We start from the raw sequence: 23513 nt of genomic DNA on the forward strand, positions 1-23513 counted from the left end.
TGTTATTAGCTAGCACAATATTCCATAGAAGCCAGTTCATAAGTTCCATATTTTTACTATGAAAGTTTATCATGAGACATGTTAGTGCATTAGACTGCACATGTCTGCCATGAGCCTGCCCAAAACCAACTCAACTAACAAGCTTTTTTTTTTCCTCTTTGACAAGAGTAGCCCAGTAGATGCCCAGGAAAAGTGGAATGGAGGTAACCTGTCCTCTTTTCCTGAGCTCCCTGACAAGGGCCATCATGAAGGCACTATGAGAAACTGCTCAGTTAAGTGACACCTCACAGAGCCACTTTCCATGCCTTGTGTCAGCCTGAACTGAGACAGCTAAGTGCCTTCTAGTAGCTAATGGTGATTTATAATCAAGCTTCCTGAAGCAGAAATTCAGACAGGGAGTTGCTGTATAGGATAAAACCCCTCAATTTATGATGCTTCAAATAGGCTGAAATTAAGTAGATTACTTACTGGGATTTAACATAAAATTCTGTGCTTTGGTTTAGAATATTAGCTGCAAAAATTTGAGGGCAAGAGTAAAGGTGACAGAAAGAATCAGAGACCAGGGGAACACAGTGATCAGGACCACAAAGATAGTAGACAGGACCATGTAAGTAGCTACGGCCCTAGTCTATCTACAGCTTATGTCGCATAAAGAGTAAACGATCAGGTCCTGTTTATATAGGCCATTGACAAATTAAACATGTTCAATAAGACATTTCTAGCATATAGCAAGGTCTGGAATTGTGTCAGAGAAAGCACTTAAAAATAGATAATCTGAAGGCCAGCCCTGTAGTTTGGGTCTCTCACAGGCAGTGGTCCCCCTCAGTCACAGTCATAGGGGAGGGGAGTAAGGGAGGGATGGGAGGATACAAGGGATGGGATAACAATTGAGATGTAATATGAATAAATTAATAAAATATAGTTAAAAAATAGATGATCTGGCCAAGAAAAGACAATACTAAAGAGAGTTGAGGATCCATTTTTACTGCAGGCCCATGGCTCTCAGGAGTCCGTTTGGGCCAAGCCCTACTCTCTACATGTTCTGTCTTCACCTTCATCTACACGCTCATCTATAGTGCACGGGGCAGGCAGGCATCTCTATTCATTTTTCATCTTCTAGGAATAGAGTGTAAGTCATGTCCTGTGATAGCAGTTCCACATCGTGAGGAGGTGTCAGGTCAGAACTGGAACCTGAGCCGTTCACATGACCTCCACTGTAAACCTGCTGTGAAGTTTCAGGAGCAGAAACAGAACCCAAATGCAGATGGCCCCATGAGCAGTTGCAATTGTTTCAATGTGGTTTTCTACTGGAGAACTATTCAAGTGTACACCAAGTCTGTGAGAAAGTGTGTTTCCCCGGGGTGGGCATGTTCAAGTATCTGTTAGGAGGATTGTGAAGGTATGATGTGCATTTGGGGGCCATCCCAGTGTGTCCCTTCCAAATTGAGAATTGTGTGATTTTTCTGCTCATCTGGCCTCAGCCTCTTGTCTTATGCCATGATGGAATCTTTCTTTATGTATCTGACTCACCAGATTTTGTCACACGGCACTTACTTTCCCAGTTACCATTCAAATAAAGGTGTGACACTGTTTCCGTCTTATTTTTTTCCAAAGGTAAACATTTAGACACTATGACTGTAGCATCCCCCACCCCCCACCTCTTGCTTCTCTCACTGGGGCAGAGTAACCCCTGGGATGGTGAGCTAATATGGCATGTGAAGCTCCTTACGTTGCTTCCTGGAGCGTTGGCTTCACATGATTATTTAACAGAAAGCATGTGGCTTTACTATTGAGATAATACTCATACTAAACCAAACATAGACTTTCCTGCTTTGTAAAATGCAAAATTCTCACTACCCTTTAACATGAAATTAGACCTTTCAAAGAAATGTTCGGTTTGTAGTATGCTTTGGGCTGTGGCCTCAGGCCTCCATGGTGGCACTGCTCGTCTTTTCTGCTGCTTAGAGGCTCTTTGGTGGCAAAGTTTCAGAAGCACTTCCCCCAGTCAGCCCTTAGGCTTCTTAATGGAGGAACTGATATTCAGAGGAAGTGGGCCTCACTGTCCTCTGGGCTTGGTTTTTGGGCGCCTCTTTCTGGGAGCTATAACCATGTTAGAAAAGCAAAGAACAAATATCTTGGGCCAAATGTAGGCACAAAGTATACAGAAGTGGAAAGAGAAACATCAAACACAAGGGATAAATACTCACACATATCCTGTAAAGCCCAAGCTTTCATCAGGATTTCCTGTTCCTTTCCTGTATAAGCCATTGGAACAAAAAGACAATTCTAATTGTCTGTTCACAGACTTCATTCATGCTGCAAACAAACAGCCAGCTAGGCATGCTAGGGTTTCCTGAACCATGGAAATGTGGTTTTGGCAATTCTGTCTTATCAGTCTCTAATCTTCTATTTTATGTCTTCCCTTGACAGTACAAAGCCTTTAGAGAGAAATGTTCAGCAGATAAACAAGTGGCCACAGTTTTCAAAAAGAATAAGTGTTTATTGTCAGGGATTGTGAAAAACAAACATGGGGGCCATCCTCTGGCTAGACCATGATTTGAGTGATTTGAAACGAAGTGTCTTGGCAGAGACAGACTGGCCATTCTGCAAGATATGCAAATGGGAAGTTTTTAGTTAAGAAGCTGTTTATTCTACACTGAGTAAGAGACAGAAGACTGGAAGGAGGGAGGGAGGAAGGGAGGGAGGGAGGGAAGGAGAGAGAGAGAGAGGGAGGGAGACTGAGAATCATAGACATGTGGACATGTGAGTGGGGCCTCATCAAAGATTATGTTGCTTGCTGGAGCAAAGGCACAGGGGCCCTGCTGTAAGTAGGGAGGGGAGAGGTGGCATGGATGTTAGTAGATTAGCACACTTAGGAGGTTCTTGTCACTAGAGCTGTGTTTTCATGAGACAGGGCATGCTTGTTTATTGAGGCTAGAGGATTCCAGGGACAGAGGAGCTGATTTAAGTGGGATTACTCCAGTTACTTTGGTGGTTTCCAGAATGACTTAAAATTAGGGAAAATGTTTCTTTATTGTTGAGATCCTAGATGTGGTTAGTGATGAAGAATTCATGAGTCTCTCTAAATTCTTTTCAAAATGCAATTTCAAGTGACTTTTAAATTTCTAGATGTGCATAATTTACTGTACATCCTGTACAGCATGCTGTTCGTTTTCTCTTTGTATTCTGTTCACTTTGTGCTTTTGGGGGCAGAGGGACAAAACAAAGTGTTATTCTTAGCTTTACTTTTACATTTGATTTTTGTTTTGCTTTGTTTTTTATTTCCAGTTTGGGGTGGAACCCAGGTCTTTATGTAGGGCTAGACAAGTTCTTCACCACTGAGCTGTATCCCAAGATCTCTGATCTATAATAAATACTTTTCCTTCTGGTATGTATTGTTCATACAGGCCAAAGGATAAGAACTCTATTCCTAGACATTAAGTTGTCAAAATCAGAGATCGAAGGAGTGAGGCTACAGGCCTTAGACATGTGGACAAGCCAGATGCTTGGGTCTGGAGACACTGGCTTCGTGAAAAACAAAGCATGCTGCCTTCCTTTTCCTGTGTATGTTAGTAAGGGATGGGGAGGTGCTGAGGCTTTTCCATGTAGATTAAAAGAATGGGAATTAAGAGGGCAAGAGTAAAGGCAGTGGGCAGAGTACGCAATAATGTTTCATCTTACAGGTAATTCATTTAACATTCCTTTCTGATAGTAACATGGCTAACTCACTCTTTGCATTGCCTTGTGGATTAAAACATGAACTGGAGTCCATGCTTTCTCATTTATTAATTCATGTTTATAGAGCAAATACTTTCATTAATTATTGTTCCAAAGGCTCAGGATATGGCAATGAATAATTTCTTTCTTTGAAAATTCAAGGTGAGTTAAGATGAGGCAGTGACCATTGTTTTCAAGATCCATAAAGCTGGCTGTTAGGATTGTTAGTAAAGGGTGTTTTTAGATACATTGGCATCAGAGGACCATAAGGAACTCTTAGCTGAAGGAAGTGATGGGAGAACCCATTCCATAGCCTGAGGTGAGGGAATTGTATTCCAGGCAGTTATAAGAGCCTTTCTAAGGCTGACATGGGTTGGTCTGTGTCTGGAGTACACTGAGCTGGGGAAGAGTTGGAAAGAGTGAATTCAAAGAGAGTAAACCCACCTACTCTATTACAGACTGGATGATGAGTTTGGATTTCATTGGGAGTGTGATGAGAAACTATGGGAGCATTTGAGCAAGATCTCCCTTCTGTATTTTCCAAATATTTTTGTGGCTACTGTAGTGGAAGCAGGAAAGGAAGCAGAGAAGTATATTTGGAGATGGTAGCAGAAGTCTGGCAAGAGACCACTCTCTTAGTTAGGGTTTTTATTGCTGTGATAAAAGGCCATGACCAAAGGCACTGGGGAAGAAAGGGTTTGTTTCAGCTTACAGTTCTACCCCATAGTCCATTACTAAGGGAAGTCAAGGTAAGAACTCAAACAGGACAGGAAGCTGGAACAGGAGCTGATGCAGGGGCCATGGAGGGGTACTGCTTATTGGCTTGCTTTTCATGGTTTGCTTGGCCTGCTTTCTTATAGAACTCAGGACCTCCTACTCCTGTAGAACTCAGGCAGCACCACTCATAATGGGCAGGGTCTGTCCACATCAATCACTAACCAAGAAAATGCCCTGCAGGCCAGTCTTGTAGAAACATGGTCTCAATTGATGTTTTCTTCCTATACTACCCTAGCATGAATCAAGTTAACATAGAAACTAGCCAACAAAACCACCATGGCTGGGATCATGTGGAAGTGGTGGAGTCATGACAAATAATCATATTGGCACATAGCAGATGACATACGGATATGCATATGACATATGTCGTACTTGTCATATGACAAGTAATCATAATGACAGGAGTCAGTGCTTATGGAGTGTAACTTAGATGTGACTAGATTTTTCCCACTAAGCAGCTAAAGGAATAGTTATGCCAGACACTGAAACAAGAGTACACAACAGTAAGTCCCAAGATAGTTCAAGACCATGACAACAGTTAAGAGGAGGGATAGAGGTAGACACAGCCACAGAAGAGTCTTAGAAGGAGCAGCCAGTGAGATAAAAGGAGAAATAGACTGTGGTTGCATGAGGTTCCCACAAGGGTTTCCTCAAGGAAGCGGAATTGAGTTTCACACCTTTCCAAGAGGGGACATTAAGTGGAAACTGAGACATACTGAACTTGCCAAGCAGATCTTTAGCCAACTGGTCCAGTTCTAATAAATGTGGGAACAAAGCCTCAATGATACAGGTGGAGAAACAATGGGGTATGAGCAGTTCATTTGTGCAATGAAAGAACAGAGAAATGAGGTGATAATTACTGGTCTTCTAGGATCAAGGGAAACATTTTAAAAATGAAATAGATTCCAAACATATTTACAGGTGAGAATAACCCAAAAGAATGAAAAACTGATGTGCAGAGAGTGATGGCTCACTTGTGAGAGTAACTATTTTATTTTGCAAGAGAGTGGGTGGAACTAGTGTGGTGAGGACCCGTCTCTGGCAGCAGCAAAACTGCCTATAGCCATTCAGACTATAAATGCGCTAGACCCCACAGGTAGTCAGGTCAGTTTGGTGCTGAGAAAAGTGAAGTAGCCTTCTTCTGTCTACTTCTGTTTGTCCATGTGTGCAGATGTGTATGTGTGCATGTGTGTACACATGCATGTGAAGGTCAGAAGTCAATCTCGGGTGTTCTTCCTTTAACGCGGCGTCTCGCACGGTCTGAAGCTCATCCATTTGCTCTGCCAGGTGGCCAGTGAGCACTGTGGGTCCACCTGTCTCTGTTCTCCCCCAGCATGAGGATTCCCGTCACATGACACTGCACCTGGCTTTTTGTTTACTTGTTCTAGGAATCAGACTAAGGTCCTCATGCTTGCATAAGCAAACAGTTTATCAACTGAACTGTCTCTCCAGCCCTGATTTTATTCTTTGTTCCGGGATCCTATGTTGTTCCATTTAAAATGATGAGTATTCATGAAGCACTGTAGGCGAAGGACGAGTTTCTAAACTTTGACCAGCCTATTTTTCCCCATTCATACTTGCTGAAAACTTAGATGGCCATCCTAGTTAATATTCCTTCCTCAACAGTGATGTGTTTGATTAAGACAGTCCACACTTCCTCTAGAACAGAACGCACTTCAGAGAGACAGATGTAAAATTAACAGGAAAAGTTAAGACAATTGAACTCCACCTATAAAGGTAAATTCTTAACTGCTTTTGCTGATTATTCTGGCTGGCTTGAGTTGAGCATTATTGAAACAGGAAAAACTTCCTGAATTTCCACTGAGATCTGGCATAGAGAAATAAAAGCCATTTTTCAGCAAGCTTTAATAGTGCAAGGTAATTTTGCTGATCGTCACCCCGGGCCTGCAATTATTTTGTAGTGCTCAGTGAGGAGCTAGGATGGAGCTCAGTTGTAGAGCACTTACTGCTTAGAGAGCATGTGTGATGCCCTGGCTTCATTCCTCAGCCTTGGGGGAAATGGTGAAGTGTTCAGTGTGTGTGAGGAAGAAACCTTTCCCTGCTCTGCTTGGTAATCAGTCTTGCTTCCAACCTCTGGCTCTCAGTGCATCTTGAACAGCAAAACCTTCAGGAGATATTTGTCCTTGGTATTGATAATTGACTAGGAGGGAAAAAGAATGCAGAATCTGTACATGCTGCAAACTCTATACTATCTCCAGCAACAGATATCATAAAATACAACATTTTAAATAGAACTTTTGTAGCTAACGTGAACTGTAGTTTGACAGATTTCGTGGCTCGTTCTTTTTCTTGTAGGATACATTGACTCCTGGAGCCCCATGGCCATCTACAGATGAGAGTTGTGTTTCTATTCTTGATACACTGACTTTGTTTTGCTCTTTTGCATGTAGGGGGTAGCTAGGGTAGTGGATGTTCATGTAGGTGGAGATTAACATACACACTAGTGTATGTGGAAAAGATTAGGCCTAGGGTAGTGGATGTTCATGTAGGTGGAGATTAACATACACACTAGTGTATGTGGAAAAGATTAGGCTCGTACAAGCCCTCAAAGTCTCTCATTGGCCTGGAATGTGATTATTTGGCTAGACTGGCTGGCCAGTGAGCCCCAGAGATCTCCTGTCTCTCCCTCCCCAAAGCTGGGGCTATACGTGTGTCTCCATGCCCAGCTTTTTTTGTGTGTGGGTATTGGATGTTGAACCTAGGTCCTCATGTTTGCAAGCCAAGCACTTTGCCAGATGAACTATATACCCAGTTTTTTTTATTAGAAAACAAATGCTTTTGTGCCTATTTTTATTAATATTCAGGTGTTGTGTGTGAATAGCCTCAGAACCAAGCAACTGGCATCTTGGAAAGTTCAGCCTGGCTCTCCATAAAAAGGGCTTCCAGCTGTGCCTATTGACTGTTTGTACCCACACTAAGTATGGAGAGAGCCACAAGACCCTCGTCCAGCTACCAGGCTACTCCCTACTACCTGTTGCGTGGCTTCTGGGAGGGAATAAGTTTATAGGTCAGAAAGGACTAGGAGAGGAGAGATTCATATATACTGCTATGGAGAACCTCATCCTTGTGTGTAAAGCCTGTTAGGGAGAAGTACCCACACCCCTGTAAGTAGCCCCTTGCCTCTACTTTATTAGGAAGTCCAGTAAACTCATTTGTTCTTCAGAGTGAACTTTGATGGAATTGTCCCCAGTTTGTCATTGAGGCCGTAGAATGGGTAGACATTACTTATGCTTCCTAGGAGGAATTTTTACAACAGTTGCTCACAAAGTTATATAAAACTGTCAGGGATTTGTTGTTGTTGTTGTTGTTGTTTTTGTTTTTGTTTGATACTAAGTGCATTTTTATTTAGACTCAAAAAACACTGAGATAGTTGTATATGTCTTAAAGGAATGGTCCGTTTAAGGAAGTCATGATCTTAGGCAATAGAGTAGCATATTTTCATCACATGATTTTTAAAGACTCCAACACCTTTTATAAGGATATAAAAGCACTCTAGTGAAATCATAATAATCTTACAGTAAATTTTATCCTAGTCGAGCTGGATGGCTGGGATCTGATTTTACCATTGCAGTTCTGGTATTTTGCATATACAAATTGCTCAGAGCTACAAGCAGTTGATGCTGTTAGGTCTATGTCTCAGGAATGGAAAGTAGAAGGGTTCCACCTGCTTCTTAGTGTGAATCTTTATACCATGCCTTGCCAACAGTATAAAAGTAATACTAAATTTAAATACCAAGAAATCAAAGTTTTCCACAGAGACTCTTCAAGTAGAATGTGCCATGCTATTGAAATGTTGCCAGATAAGCCGTTTAGAAAAATTTCTGCCTTTTAATGACTAATGTTTTAAAGCAAACTATCCCTTGAATTGTTAGTATGATGATCAATCATGATAGAGCACACAATGATTGTACTGCTTTTAATTTGTCATTTTAAAAAATGTAGACAGAGTTGATGAGATCAATAAAAACTCTTGCCACCAACACTGGCTCCCTGAGTTCAATCCCTAGGACCCATGTGGTAGAAGGAGACAGCAGACCCCTTTAAGTTAATCTCTCTCTCTCTCTCTCTCTCTCTCTCTCTCTCTCTCTCTCTCTCTCTCTCTCTCTCACACACACACACACACACACACACACACACACACACACACGCATACACACACACACTCACTAAATATAACCTAATTTTTAGTAGAAACATTTACAGTAGTTTCTAATATATTTTAGTAGTGAGCTTCACTGCTCTTCCAGTAGCAATGATACATTGTTGAGGTACATGAACTGCTTGGAAAAACATTGGGGAAGAGTCAAAACTATGAGGAAATAAAAATACTAGGTTTTTCATTGTTGGGTTTTTTTCCCACTTAGCCTAGAAAACCTACTCCAGGAGTGTGCCTAGATGATATTACCTTCTCTAGAGGGTGTGGTGGATGTAAATATGTTTTTGTTTTGAACCACTACAAGAGGACCTCACTATTGGTGGGGTATTCAAGTTATTTTTATAAAATTGTGCTTGTTTTTCAATTTCTTTCTTAACCCGGCTATCATATAAATAATTGGGACTCTTTTATATTAGTTTAATAATAAGCTTCACAACACAATAACTGAGCAGTTATTACTCTATTCTAACTCTATAAACTAACCTGGTTTTCTCCCAGTGTACATCACAGAGATATTTACACTTTCCCTGTTCAGTTCCTTCCTGGTGTCTCTTGGACCTTTCCCATGGCTAAATCCCCTACTTCCTCTTCTAATTCTTCCTCCCTGGCTGTCAGGAAGTCCAGCCCTATTCTTTCCCCCTGCTCAGTGATTGGCTGTAAGCTGCTTTATTGCCATATCAGGGAACAATTGGGGAGCAGCAATTACATTAAGATAGGAGATTCTCAGAACAAGGCTTATAACCAAATATGGGGAGGGGTACAGAAATCAGCCTTTGAAGTACACAATAACTTAATGTGAACAGAGGGGACACTGGGGCTATTAAACAGCTAGCTCTGTTTTGGGTTCCTCTGTATTCCCAGGGGCCAAACGCAGGAGGATTTTTTTTTAATGGCTGCTTATTTTCAGCAGCATGGTAGAGATTAAAAATGATATTCAACACATGAGGCAATCAATGTCTGATGCAAGGCAAAAATTATTGCTGTCATGGTTACCAGAGAAGCCTGCAAATAAGGTATCTTTCTCCACAGGAATCTCAGTTGGTAATAAACTGAGCATGGTATTCCAGGGTGAGGTAGACGCAGAGCCAATGAGAAGAGTAATGAGGGCAAAGTCCAGAACTAGTAAGCATACTTTAGTTTTCTACTTAAGTGGAAAAACCTGGTCCTTCATCTAGGTATCATATCTAAGTGAGCTTATTAGAAACCATTACTTTGGAGGGAGAGCGCATCCCTTGTTAAAAACTAGCAACACCACCATATGGAAATGCTCCTCCAAAGGGAGCTGTTGCAGCAGGACATAGGAAGTAGCTTCATTCAGAATCTCCAGAAATGACTGTTGTTAATGGCATCACTATGTAAATTTCATAAGAGCTTGATAAACTTAAGGATAAGGAAGTTGAGATGAAAACCTTTTTAGAACAAGACCGTGCCATATGTGCCAGTTTTGTTAACATGTAAATTTTAATTTTTGTGAATTTGGATGGAGAATAAAAGAAATTGAAACATTTCTGATGTTTAGAAAGCTATTTCTTCATTTAAGGGATGGGTTCTTAGGATGTTAAGAAATACTGATTATAACAAATTAATATTATGATGCTTTAAATTTTTTTGAGGACATTAGTTATTCCCTACCCCAAAAATTTGTTAACTTGTCTAGATTTCTTTGTTCTCATCTCAGTCTGTCGTTTATGGCATTAATTGTGCATTATTGATGTCTGTAACATATATTCTGTCCTACAATTCTTCCTACATTTATATAAATTTGCATTTATTTAAATCAGTTCATTGAGTTTCTGGGTGTAATAAGATCTCTTCTTTGAACAGCTTTGCAAGAGTTCACAGCATGGTCACTGTGTGGCAGCCCAGTAATCACAGAGTGTATGTAAAGGTTGCCTTGACTGGGCACCACACTCTCTGGCTATCCTTTCTTTCCCCAAAGTTTTGTGTATAGTTTCCTATTGTTTTTTGACACTAAATGTTATCTTTAGCTTTTCTATTCATCTCATAGTTTCTCAGATTTTACCTGCAACTCTTTTCTTCCATCTTCCAACCCAACATATTTATTAATTCTTTTTTATCTTTTCTTTTTTTTAAAATTAATTTATTCAGATTACATCTAAATTGTTATCCCATCCCTTGTATCCTCCTGTACCTCTCTCCCTCCCACTTTTACCCTATTTCCCTGCCCTATGTCTGTGTCCGAGAGGGACCTCCTTCCCCCCTATATGGTCATAGGTTATCAAGTCTCGTTTTGGTAGCCTGCATATTCTTTCTCTGAGTGCCACCGGGCCTCCCCACCGTGGGGAAGTGGTCAAATATGGGGCACCAGAGTTTACCTGCAACTCTTACTGTTCTTAAGACTGGTTTGGGTCTGAGGTTGCCCATGCTGAACTTTTCCTTAATTGTAATTAATTTTCTTTGGTGCACAGGGTGCACTTCTGATGTCTACATTTTTGTCTTGGTTTGTTTTAGGGAAGTTTTCAATTTTTATGTCTGTGCACTACATAGATTGCTTTTTCATATTTTCTTTCTATTTTCTCGGCACTTATTCTTCCCTTCACCTTTGCTTTATTTTCTTTATTTCATTTTATTAATAATTCAATTTACACCCAGGTCATAGTCCCCTCCCTCCTCTCCTCCTGGTCCCACCCTCCTCCTCAGAGAAGGAGAACCCCACCCACTCACCCACCCCAGCATATCAAGTTCCGTCAGGAGTGAGTGCAGCCTCTTCCCCTGTGGCCTGGCAAGGCAGCTCTGCCAGGGCAAAGTGATCAAAGAGCAGCCACCAGAGTCCATGTCAAAGTCAGCCCGACTCCCTTACTAGGGGACTCATATGATAATCGAGCTCATTGGTAACATCTGTATAAGAGGCCTAGATCCAGCCCATGCATGGTCCTTGGTTGGAGTTTCAGTCTCCACAAGTCCCCCTGGGCCCTGGTTAGCTGGCTCTGTTGAACTTTTTGTGGTACTCCTGTCCCTTCTGAGCCTTTCTATTTCCCCCCACTCTTCCACAAGACTCTGCACTTCACCCAATGTTTGGATGTGGGTCCTTGCAGATGTTTGGATCATCTACTGGGTGGAGCCACTCAGAGGACAGCCATGCTAGGCTTCTGTCTGCAAGCATAGCAGAGTATAGTTAATAATGTTGAGGGTTGGCTGTCCCCCATGGAGTGGGTCTCAGGTTGGGCCAGGCATTAGTTAGCCATTCCCTCAATCTCTGCTTTATTTTTGTCCCTGCACATGCTGTAATTTTCTAACAGCCTTTGTCTGTCTCACTGATTTGATTTTCAGCCATGCTTCTATTGCTAATGATTGCTTCTAATTTAGATTAGTTTTATTTAGATTAATTGGATTTATTTTTGACTTGTACTTAATTTCTCTTTTTCATCTTCTGAGTTTTAAGTTCTTCTTTCACTGTACTTATGTTCTTGTTGGATTTTCCCATAACTGTTCTTGATTTATAAGGTATACTTTCTTCTTCAGCATGAAGGCCTTTCTTTTCTCTTCATTTTGTTTTGTTTGTTTGATTTTTGCTAAAAAAAATTACTTCTTTCATTTAAAAATACATATTTTATCATTTTTGTATATGTGTTTATTAATATATGTCATGTGTGGAAGGTAGGTAAGAGTATGGGCTCCTCTGGAGCTGGAGATGTAAATGCTCATGAGCCACCTATATGGATGCTGCGAATGGGACCCGGATCTTCTGGAGGAGCAAGAAAAGCTCTTAACAATTGAGCCATTGATCCAGCTGTCATTTTGTTTCTTAATACAACGTTTTATAGATGTCCAAACACACCATATTTTCTGGCATATAAGACGAGCCCCCCCAACTTTTCCAGTTAAAACACAGTTTTGAATATACTCGTCATATAAGACTACCCCTCTTCTAATACACACTCTGTGCAGCAGACTCAGGCAGGTGTCGATTCGAAGGCAGAGCACAGACAGCCAGGTGCTGTATTAAATGCTGGCAGACAGCCAGTACCAGCCTACACTGCCGCTTTAAGGCAGAATTCCCTGAAGTTAACAAGAATCTTTTTAAGTTTATAAAAAGAGACAAATTTTAGATATGCTAGTATTAAAATATTGAGCTTGTGCTGATGAAGTGGATGATATAGTGGAAGGCTTTACCAGAGTTAGACTGGTAATTTGTCAGGCTTCTATTGGTTACTGTCAAAGCTCTGAACAGTCTTAATACAACAGTAGCATAGTGAGGGGAAGAAATCTGAAGCATTTTTTATTCCTCTTATATATCTTAACTTACTCTATTACCATTGAAGTTTTTATATCCTCCAACTTTCATAACTTGCATTTACCAACCTTAGAACAGTTTGTTAGGCCCTCAAACACTTTCTTAAATCCTCATAGCTTAAGCTTCCATAACTTCAGACTTTACATAAACTTTAAGTTTTTTTCCTATCTAATTTTTCACCACGAAACACAGGTGATTGATTACTGGGAACAGTAGTGTGAGTTCCTTTTACATAAAAGAATAGTAAAAAGTTACTTCTTTCACTAGTCTAGCCTTCAAGCCATTAGAGACCCAAGAAGGATAAATTATAGCAGGAAGTATAATCCAAATGGCCTATATATCAATTAAAATGACAGAGGTTTACTCATTAACTAGATGTCATCACATTAGGCTCCTGTGATGTTGTTGGCTCCATTGGAGACACAGGTACCAGGGCAGCAGCAGTCTTTGGCTGCCAAGCTCTGACAGACTTTTCTGTGAAGCAGGATCTTGGAAAGACTGTCCTATCCTTGTCTTAGGCAAATTAAGGCAGCCAGTTTTCCAGTGCTCTGCCTATCCGCAGTTTAGGCAGGGTCCTGGCACTAGCCAATGCGTTGGGGGCAGTCTCACCCAGTGGTTAGTGTACCACAATCAATACATGTGGAGCTGTCAGTCCCCCATCTATCTTCTTAGAGACCTTAGATGGGTCACTACCAGGATTTGGGCATTTCTGTCTGTCATGGTAGGTTTAAACATCTTAAATGTCATATGCAACATGTCTCTGATAGGTTTGACCTCCAACACCTATCAAGCATTTCTGAGTCAAACAATCTTTGTTTTTAGTTATCTGCTCTAAATTGTACTTTGTAAACATAAGACAGGAGTACTTAGCATGACTTTGCATATCTGAACACATTAAAGGATTTGGTCATACTGTTATCAAAACAAAACTTTTACTCATAGATGCAGTTCGTAGAGAGACTGGCCACTTTGCTGATCCTACTGTATTGCATTATTAGAGACCATTGCAGTTTTCTGTATAGCTTAGTTTATCCAAACAGCTAAAGCTTAAAATACAGAGAAGTTAAATTTGGCTGTTAGCAAGGTACTGGATGCATTTGGTATCCAGTAGTTAAGATGGTGGTGAAGCTATGACTTTTCCTTTGACAAAGATGGTGACCTGCTGTATGTTGTAAGTGGCAGTGGTGGGCAATTTAAAAGAGTCACCACCATCCCTGCCACCACTGCCACTACGTGGATGAGAGGGAGTTTGGATGGTATCCATTTTCCCAACCATTGCCAGAGATGAAGCCTTAAATGTACAGAGTCCTGTACATAAGTCTCGGGTCATACAATGTGGGTGAGAGGGGCTTAAGGTCAAACATCTTTGAATCTAAAGACTTCCTGGTATCTCTTGGCAGCAACTGGGAAGGGATTATGGAGTTCAAAGTCAATTGCATCAGGCAGAGAGAAAGTTGGGGAAAGAAGCAACCGCCCCATTCCTATGTGGGGCTGGGGACTCAACCCCCGCCTCCAAGTCACAGCAACATGATAAGCATTCTTCCACCTGTGAAACGAGCCAATCAAAGCCAAACTAGAGTAAATAAATACAGGTTTATTGAGGGCGGTTCTTGGTGGGTTCACCAGACCCAAGGAACAAGGCCAGGGAAGTCACCATGGGCGGGGGGGGGGGGGGGGGGAGGGGGGGACGACAGAAAACAAGGGGAGAAAGAGAGAGTGATGTGCACAGAAAGAGGAGAGAGGGAAGGCAGAGAGGGGGAGGGAGAGAGGGAGGGGTAGTGGAGGGAGGGAAGGATAGAGGGGACAGAGACAGAGACAGAACCAAATGTCTGGATTATATAGGGAAGCCCCGCCCCTGGGCTAGAAAGTTCAGGGTAGAGGACAGGGCGTGCCGTCCATGCCCTGTAAGAGGTAGGTACTGAGGGATGCTGGGAGAACCTGGAGGCCAGATCTGCTTTGGTTAAAAAGGCACCTCAGCTGCTTGTCCCAGGTCTGAAACCCAACATTACACCGTGTGTGGATGAGCGGACAGTCCTCAGCTCTTGCATATACCAGGGGTCACTAGCCTAGAGATTTAGTCCTTAGGAAGACTTGCTGGGGAAAATATTAAATTAACAATTCATGAACATCTATTTTGAAGTTCTATTAACTATTTCTTTTTTCTGTTTTTCTGGTTTTTCTGTTTTTAATTTTTTTAAGCAAAGAAACATATTTGACCAGACAATCAGAACACTTCAGATTTCTGAATTTAGAAAGATGCTGAGATTATGTGGGAGCAAAATATCACCAGATTGTAGGAGAGTTCAGTGATGTCATAGTAGGGTGGTAATGTTTCATGACAATCTCCGTCCTCCACTTCCTGACTTCTTTCCAGCCTTTCTTCTGTAGAGTGCTCCAGGCCTTGAAGATAGGACTATGGGCTTGACATAGTTATCCACAGCACTTTTTAAAAAATCTACTTTGTTTGGGGTATTTAGGCCTCAACCTCTCTTCCAACCTCCCAACCCTACATAGAGAATAGGTTACTGGGGGAGAGGACCCCTTTTCTTCTCCTGGGTATTTAGGGTCAAAGGGTCTTTGGGTCTATACCAGTCTCCCTCGCAGCAGATGCAGCCAACAGTTTCCTTCAAGCTGCTACGCCCTGAAACGTTTCCTTCCGTCTGTCTGCTCCAAACTGCTACACCATCTGTCTCTGGTCTCTTCAAACTGCTACACGCCACAGGCCAGCAGGGCACACCTCACCTGAGCTCTCATTTGCATCCTCAGAGCCCTAGACCACCCTCCTCTCCATGCCACACAAGGAAAGCCATACCAGCTGGCAACGGGCATGCCCTGCATGAGACAGTTAACAGCCATGGACAAACTAAAGCTCAAACTAAAATCCCACACTTGGGGTTAAAACAAAAATATATTTACATAACACAACTGAGTTTACAAAGAAACCAGAACTTCCATTACGGTTGTCTTATTCAGGACTGAGTGCTTTCCAGTTACTGTTCTCAGAGCTTTGATGGCATTTAAGTCTCTGCCTTCACCACCAGCCTCTGCAAAAATGTTCTTCTCTCTTTCAGGCTAAAAGCTGCATCAGTCTATGGGTATAAACATTTAGATTATTGTCTGACTGCGTGTTTGTTTAGAGAGACAATAGCGGTATGTTCCTTCTTGGCCTCATGCCCTTATCAGCCAGAGGCTTTTGGCCTGGTTTACAAACCAGTTGTATATTCCTGCCCATGGACCAGGCTTCACGTTCAGTCATTGCGACCACATACACAGCCACCTGCATGTACAAGACTGGCCATCCAACAACTTCCATCATGAATAGAGGAGGTGCCAGGGGGCCCTGTACTTCCTGAGGAGCTAATGACCATGAATGGTTGCTGAAGGAAGTGATGTCATTTTCTCTTATGTAGCCACTGGGGGACTAGGTGGGAAGAAGATGATGTTCAGAAGGAAAGGGAGGGGGCATACCAAAGAGGAATGGGGTGAATAGAATCTTAGTACATTGTATATATGTATGAAACTGTTGTAATATAAAGGGAGGACAAACCGTTGGACATCTGTCATTAGTGGCCTTACCCCTGTTTCTTGTCAAATGTCCTTTGGAAGGAAATATTCTATAATTCTTCCATTCTAGTCTCAGGTCATTTGGTTACTTAAAAGTATTTTGCTTTCTATCAATTTTTAAGTCATACTGATTCTTCCAATATTTTAAAAGTTTTCAAAGACCCCAGTAAAATGTTCTATGCCTCTTTCTACTTCTCTTCATTGTAAAATGAGCTTAAATAATTTTGATTAACATTTTAAATTTTACTATAATGATACTTGATGCTATAACACTGAGTAGAAATAATAATGTGTTGAAAAACTAAAGATATTCCAGTTCAATAATTCATGCAGTTAGCTGCTGAAAATCTGCTCTAATAATGGTCAGTTTTTCATTTCTCTCTTCCATTGAGACTCATATTATAGTGTGTAAATCACAGAATAAAACATATACAGTTATTTTAAATAATAAAAACATTTTTCTGTACTACTTGGTGTACTTAGTATATTTTATTTTAAAAAACATACTATTTTTCTCTCTTTACTGCTATCATTGGAATAGTATAGGGGCAAACACCCAAATTTTAAGTAAATTCATTAGAATACATCTGTGGTTTCAGATGCAAAACATACGTTTTCTATATTGTTTAGGTATTGTTATAACATACTCACGAGTGAGTATGTTAAAGAGATAGCTTACATTTCTTTTAAATAGTATAACATATTTATGAATAATTATACATTTATTATTCTTTTTCCAACTCTAAAGTCATGATAAGGAAATATTTGAAAGATTATTGTAATCTAATGCCAACTTAGTTTACATTTTGATTCTTGATTTTCAGTAAGGTAAAGAAAACTTTAAATTTCATAGGAAAGTGACTTCCGGGGTTTAATGCTGTGTGCTTTCCTGGAGAAATGACTGCTATAGCTTTAAGATAAGGTAGTCTGGTGATTCATTGCAGGAAACAAGATCGATTTGGAGCAGGCTCCTACTGTTAGCTTTTTTGAAGATGGATTCTCACGCCGAAAATAACACAACATATTCAAAATAACAGCACACACCCCCCCCCCCCGAAATCCACCAAAACTGAAGAAAAATCCAAGTGACTGTTCTTAGCAGCTGTGTGGCCTGGAGTTCACTGGGGAAGCTGGCTTCCTGCAGTCTCCTATTCATCACCTGCTTCAAAGACAGCCTGGCTGGCTATAGTTTGCAGGCCAGGTAGGGTGCCATTGTGCACAGTCTGGGAGGATTAGTATCAAAGCTGCGGCAACCAGGCCCTTGGTCTCAGGCTGCCATTCAGTCTAGCAGGGAGAGAGGCTAAGACTGGCCAAGGTCACAGTCTCCAGTGTGGAGTGGACTGGGAACGGATCCTGAGAATAGAATGCTTTTTATGAAATCATGGCGCAGGCTTGCGGCACAGCAGGTGCCCTTCTGGAAGACATAACATCTGTTTATGTTGGTGTACCGTAGCTGACAACGAGATAATAGAGCTTTGAAATTTATCATTTTATTTTTAAAAGACAACTGTATATACAACAATCCAGATGCGTATTTAGCTCAGATATTTTATTGGAAAATCATAAAGGGAACTGATCGATTTAATTGCTGCTCTTTACATGTATATATTCAAGCAGAAAGCAAAGCGTACTGACTATTAACCATTTACAACCATTGCTGATCAGTAATACCCAATTCTTGGGGAGGAAATACCTAGCATTCAACATACGATTTTTCAGTGTTCAGACATTAGTGTCAACAGAATGCAAAGGATTTCCTGAATTTGCCAAGAATCTTGAATATTGGGAGTTTTGGATAAAAGGCTCCCCATTAAATAAATGAAGGCATTTTAAGGGTGAGGTAACAATGACGCAAAAATAAAATTTTCAACTTGGACAAATTAGGGAAAAATTAAGCTGTACATGAGTTGTCATGACGACAAGGATGTTCTGTTGATGAACTGTCCTCCTCATTGTCCAATCAGATAGTACAGCTGAAGCTGGAGCATGAGCAGGAGAAGACGCACCTATTACAGCAGCACAGCGCAGAGAAGGATAGCCTAGTGCGAGACCATGAACGGGAGATTGAAAACCTGGAGAAGCAGCTTCGCGCTGCCAATATGGAGCACGAAAACCAAATTCAAGAATCCAAGAAACGAGATGCACAGGTAATTATCAATAATATTTGCTAAAATGGGCGTCTATCTTTAAAAAGTCATCAGCGTTTCATGTTTTCTTACTCTTCTTCTTGATGCACGCTGTTTGATCATTTGCAAAACTGACATATAAATGTGATTTTTTTTTTGTTTTCTCCCCCCCATCCCACCCCCTGTTTGGAAGATGAATAAGGCTTTAACTACAGAAACCACAGGTAGCCAGATTAAAAATCCCATGGCGCGCTATAACTTGGCCCCCTTTTTTTATAATCTTGTCTCAGTTCCTTTCATGATTTTTTTTTAAGGTATGCCCCTTCCCCCTCCCCTCAGCCTTAGAAAATCCCTAAGAAATATATTAGCCTCACCCCTGGCTTTTTGTTTTAATCTCTGAAGGCAATCAGGGAGCTGCTTTAGTATTTGCTTTTCCTGCCTATTGTTGCTTTTTTCCATGAGACTCTATGTTTGATTAGCTTACTTGGATGGTAATTGATAAAAATGACTCCAGAGAAGGGCTATTTCCCATCAGGTCTGTGGCTTTTTCCTGCGTGCACACGCACATGCCTCCTAGCCTCCATCTCTGTAGTCCCTGTTGGAAGCCATTTGGCAGAATAACCCCCAGCTGTGGTAGCATTTGACTCTTCAAACTTATGGATGAAATGTGCACTGTCAGCATGGAAAATTATCTTTATAAATTTCAGATTAAAAAAAATCTTATTGGGTATGTATCTTTGTGGTACAATACATTCTTTAGGGTATATATAATAAAGGGCCTTTACTATATCCTCTTGAGCAGATTGCTGTGAAATTTTATTAAAGAAAAATTTAAGAGCAATTGAAAACAATAAAAAGGTAATTTTCTTTCCTAATAAAACCATATCATCTACTAGGTCTAAAGACCTCTTTTGCCATTGAAATCCAAGCATGCTAACCACACCACAGTTAAGCCCTGGTTATCTTTCCTTCTAAAATATTAAAATTTCCATAGAGCAAAAGAAATCTTCTAGTATAGTATGTGTTTAAGCAATTCTGTAATTACCTAAACATCAAAACATTTCTAATTAAACAAGATGTTAATTTTTTGAGTGGAGAGCGAGTGGCGGTAAGGCAAAGAATGGGGATTGGTTATTTTTCATTTGACCTTGGTTTGCCTTTTATTTCGGAGAATAACTGGAGCAATAGAAATATACATGATACAAATTGTCAATAATATATGTTTATAGGAACATACGTTTTGGTTGTTTTATGGTTATATGCTTACTAGAAGGTGATTATTGTAGTTCGCGTGGTCCCAGGATAATCATGTGGTTTCTAACAACATCCATTACATTTTTGCTTCAACTTCATTAGAACCGTTAGAAAATATATGCTATTCTTTTGATTTTCAGTCATATGATTTTTTAAAAAAATATTTTCAAACATATGTTTCCCTTCGGACATAATGTTAGCCTTGCCATTGTCCTCCCATGATAAGGGACATGAGGTCTGGAACAGTATAGGATGTTGGCATAGAAAAGACACATAATGGATACAATAAAACCATTAGTTTGCTTCACTGTGACTATTTTGGTGCTGTGGTGAAAAGCGGACACACTGGAGGCCAAATTTATAGGAAATCTTTGTGATTTTGCATATGTTGTATCTGCTATGTAGGGCGCGGTTCTTCTGATCATAACAAAAGGGAAATTTTAGAACTATTATGTGTAATTCAACCACAGGAACGGTACAATATGGCTGTTAACTGGGTTTATGCTCATCAGAGTATTAACTGTGAAGACTCTCTGACCTCTTTAGATGCTTTGGTTTAGGACATTTCTCAATTTTGTGTTTTCTTAAACGTTTTATTAATTGGAATTGCTGTCATGGGATTGCCAGTAAGTGATGCAAACTCGGACTCAATTCATTCCTAAGCAAAATGAAATAATTTGATACATGTTACATAGTTGTGTTCAAAGAATACAAATTTAAAAAAACTTTTATTAATAACTACACTTTTTTAATAACTACATTTAAAAAATCTTATCATGCCTACCAAAATGCTAATGTGTGTCTATGGTGATTCCCTGAGGATATTAACTCGGTTTCCTTCAGGTAGCTCCTAAATTTTTATATTATGTCTTTGTATGATTGTGGCCTAAAAATTTAATGTATGATACGTTTGGATTACTGAATTCCATTCACAAATTAAAGCACACAAAAATGGTTTAATGTCTTTCAAAATAGAAGATTTAAAAAATCACTCGGCTATTTGATATAGAAAAACATATATTTTAAATATTAGATTGTATATTTTTTTATTTCTAGTGAGATTTGATTTTCAGTTAACATTAGGTTTATCCAGTTTAGCATTGGAGGCCATTTTGTAAAAAGGACTATTTGCTGCGATACTTAGCCAATAGAATACCACTGCGGTGTCTGTTTGGGATACCATGGCTTTGTCTGCTGCTCTTCTTCCATCAGATCCTAGAAATGAGGATCTGATTAAAAACAAATCATTTTAGCTTCTTTCAAATATGCAGAATATTTTATGCTGAAAGACAACCATTACTATGTAGTTACCCTTCTCAATGTGAGTCTTGCCAATTAGGAACTTCCTTTTGGTGACTATGATTATAATTATAACAAATTAGATTTTATCCTAGCAATTCCCTTTTCTATGATAATGATAGCACCCATAATACATCTGAGGACAGTTAGTCACTGCCCTCATTTTATTAGCTAATTATGCTGTATGTATGTTTCATTTTTTAAATACTTTTTAGCAACAGGATGTATTATCATGTGATAATCATATTTGCTAACATGAACATCAAATTTTGTCACCCTTGTTTAACGTGTTCAGTTTGGGTCTGTCTGCGATCATGTTTTAGAAAAACCCATCCAGATTGGTAGAAATCAACAGCATGATTTTGTCAAATATTTTTCATTCACCAATACTTTCTTAATGAAATTAGAATACAATTTAATTGATTCAATCACATTTAATGTAAAGAAAATTTATAAATATCATCTTACAAAACTTTACCTAGTGTGGCGGTTTTATACGTAATTCTTATTTTGCTTTAGTTTTGTCACATAATGAATTATGTTGAACTAGAATAAAAATAAAACATACATTTCCTTGATTTGTGCTTGTCAGTTGTCCATTTCACATGATAAACCTTTTAGAGGTTTCTTATTCTTGTGTCTGGTTGGCCTAAATTCGAGGTGTATATGAATACCAAAAGACATTGGTATGGACCCACGCAGCGGCGGGTGACCTTAGAATGTCTGTGTGACCTGTTACAGGATAGACATATCAAGAAGTCAGGTAAATCGGCAGACACTGTGAGCCCCACTCAGAGCAACATCCTCAGATAAAGTTATTAGCAATGTCAAAAAATATATTAAACCTATCACTCATATGGTCACTATGGATTTTTTGCATAACATTGACATATTGAATGTTTTAAATTTCTTAAATGGACACTCATGATTCCAATCATGACTAAAGAGCTATTCATAGTAAGGAGATAAATGGTCTTCATTTTGCGTTATTGATTCACATTAAGAAGTTGTGCCTCGTGCACATGATAAAATGTAGAATTTACAGACCTCTACTTCAAAAGCTTTCATGAAAAGATAGCTGTACTTTTAGAAATTGTATTTTAGCAACATTACATTTTCTATTACTTTGCATATGTGAGCACATGTTATAAGTTCTCATCTGTAATTTGGATATTTACACTGCAATGAATTAAGCATTATTCTAACTCTTTGAAGATTTTCCAAGGGCCAATTGAACAATATGTGTAATCTGATCATTATTGGTACACCTACTTATGGACCTAGATAGCATTTTTCTATTTAAAAGTTTGGCTTTTTCTTTGTATCCATACTACTTTCAAAAATTACTGAACAGCAATATTTTATAATAAATTCATACTTTACAATAAAAAATAAGAGTTAAACCATAGGTGATGATAGTCACATGAAAAAAATCTACACTTGTAGAAATTCTGTAGTTAAATGTGAGGCTCACCTGTGAGCTTGCTAGAAGCCATAGCAAAAAGGGAAAGATGGTAAATTATGTGATTGTATTTACAATGAGAGAAGCCATCACTTTTCTCCCTAACTTTCATTTTGGTATAAATGTATGATATGGGCCTGAGCATGAAGTACATTGACATAAAACTGATGGTGTGTCTGTAAATTAAACATTTTCAAATATTAGGTGTGGACACATTAGAATCTTTGAAACATAAGAAGCATTTTCAAAAAATACAGGTACTATAATTCTGTATTAGTGAGCCCAAACTTCATTTTAATTTCAGATTATCATTTTTCTCAAATCAGAAAACAAATCTAATTTGAGAGATCTAACTTTTTAGTCATTACAAATCATATGAAAGGACATTTTGAGTAACAGATCTACCAAATTCTAGTGCTGTCATTTTATTGCTGGGCCTGAATTCTAATAAAATATCTTGAAGGAGCAATTTAAACCTGGCTGAGTCTATAATAAGCAGATTAGAATTTAGCTAATTTCCAAATGCTTTTCTACCTTACATTACATTCTGTTCTCTGAATTGACTGTGAAAACTATCAGATAGTAAAATCAAATGGTAATCTATTCTAGGAGTAAAATATATTTATTTCTATACTAAAGTGAGTAAAGTAGTATTTCATTATTAGTATCTATTAATGTCATTTCCTATGTTCTAAAGGAGTAAAGATTTTTAGTTCTTTGGGTCACACTAAACTAATTGCCTGGAAAACCCAAACTATGTGAACTCTTTATCTCCCTAAGTTAATGAGGCAGCTGCTGAGCTGTCACCCTGCTGGTTCTTCACCTCCTCTTCTAGTGACAGTCACATCCCAGGGGTGGCCTGGTGCTCCAGCTGTGTACACA

General features: G+C 39.5%; 1 protein-coding gene across 3 annotated transcripts in view; it reads left to right on the plus strand.

Moving 5' to 3' along the window:
* Positions 1 to 23513, plus strand: part of CEP112 (centrosomal protein 112) — a 391861-nt gene that overhangs the window by 160223 nt on the left and 208125 nt on the right. For all 3 annotated transcript variants that reach the window (XM_084751376.1, XM_084751377.1, XM_084751378.1), the window contains one exon: positions 18455 to 18637. In XM_084751376.1, coding sequence (XP_084607502.1) covers positions 18455 to 18637 — 183 coding nt within the window. The remainder of the gene's footprint in view (positions 1 to 18454; positions 18638 to 23513) is intronic.

This window comes from Acomys minous (assembly GCF_964271855.1).
Source record: "Acomys minous genome assembly, chromosome: 12".
NCBI lineage: Eukaryota > Metazoa > Chordata > Mammalia > Rodentia > Muridae > Acomys > Acomys minous.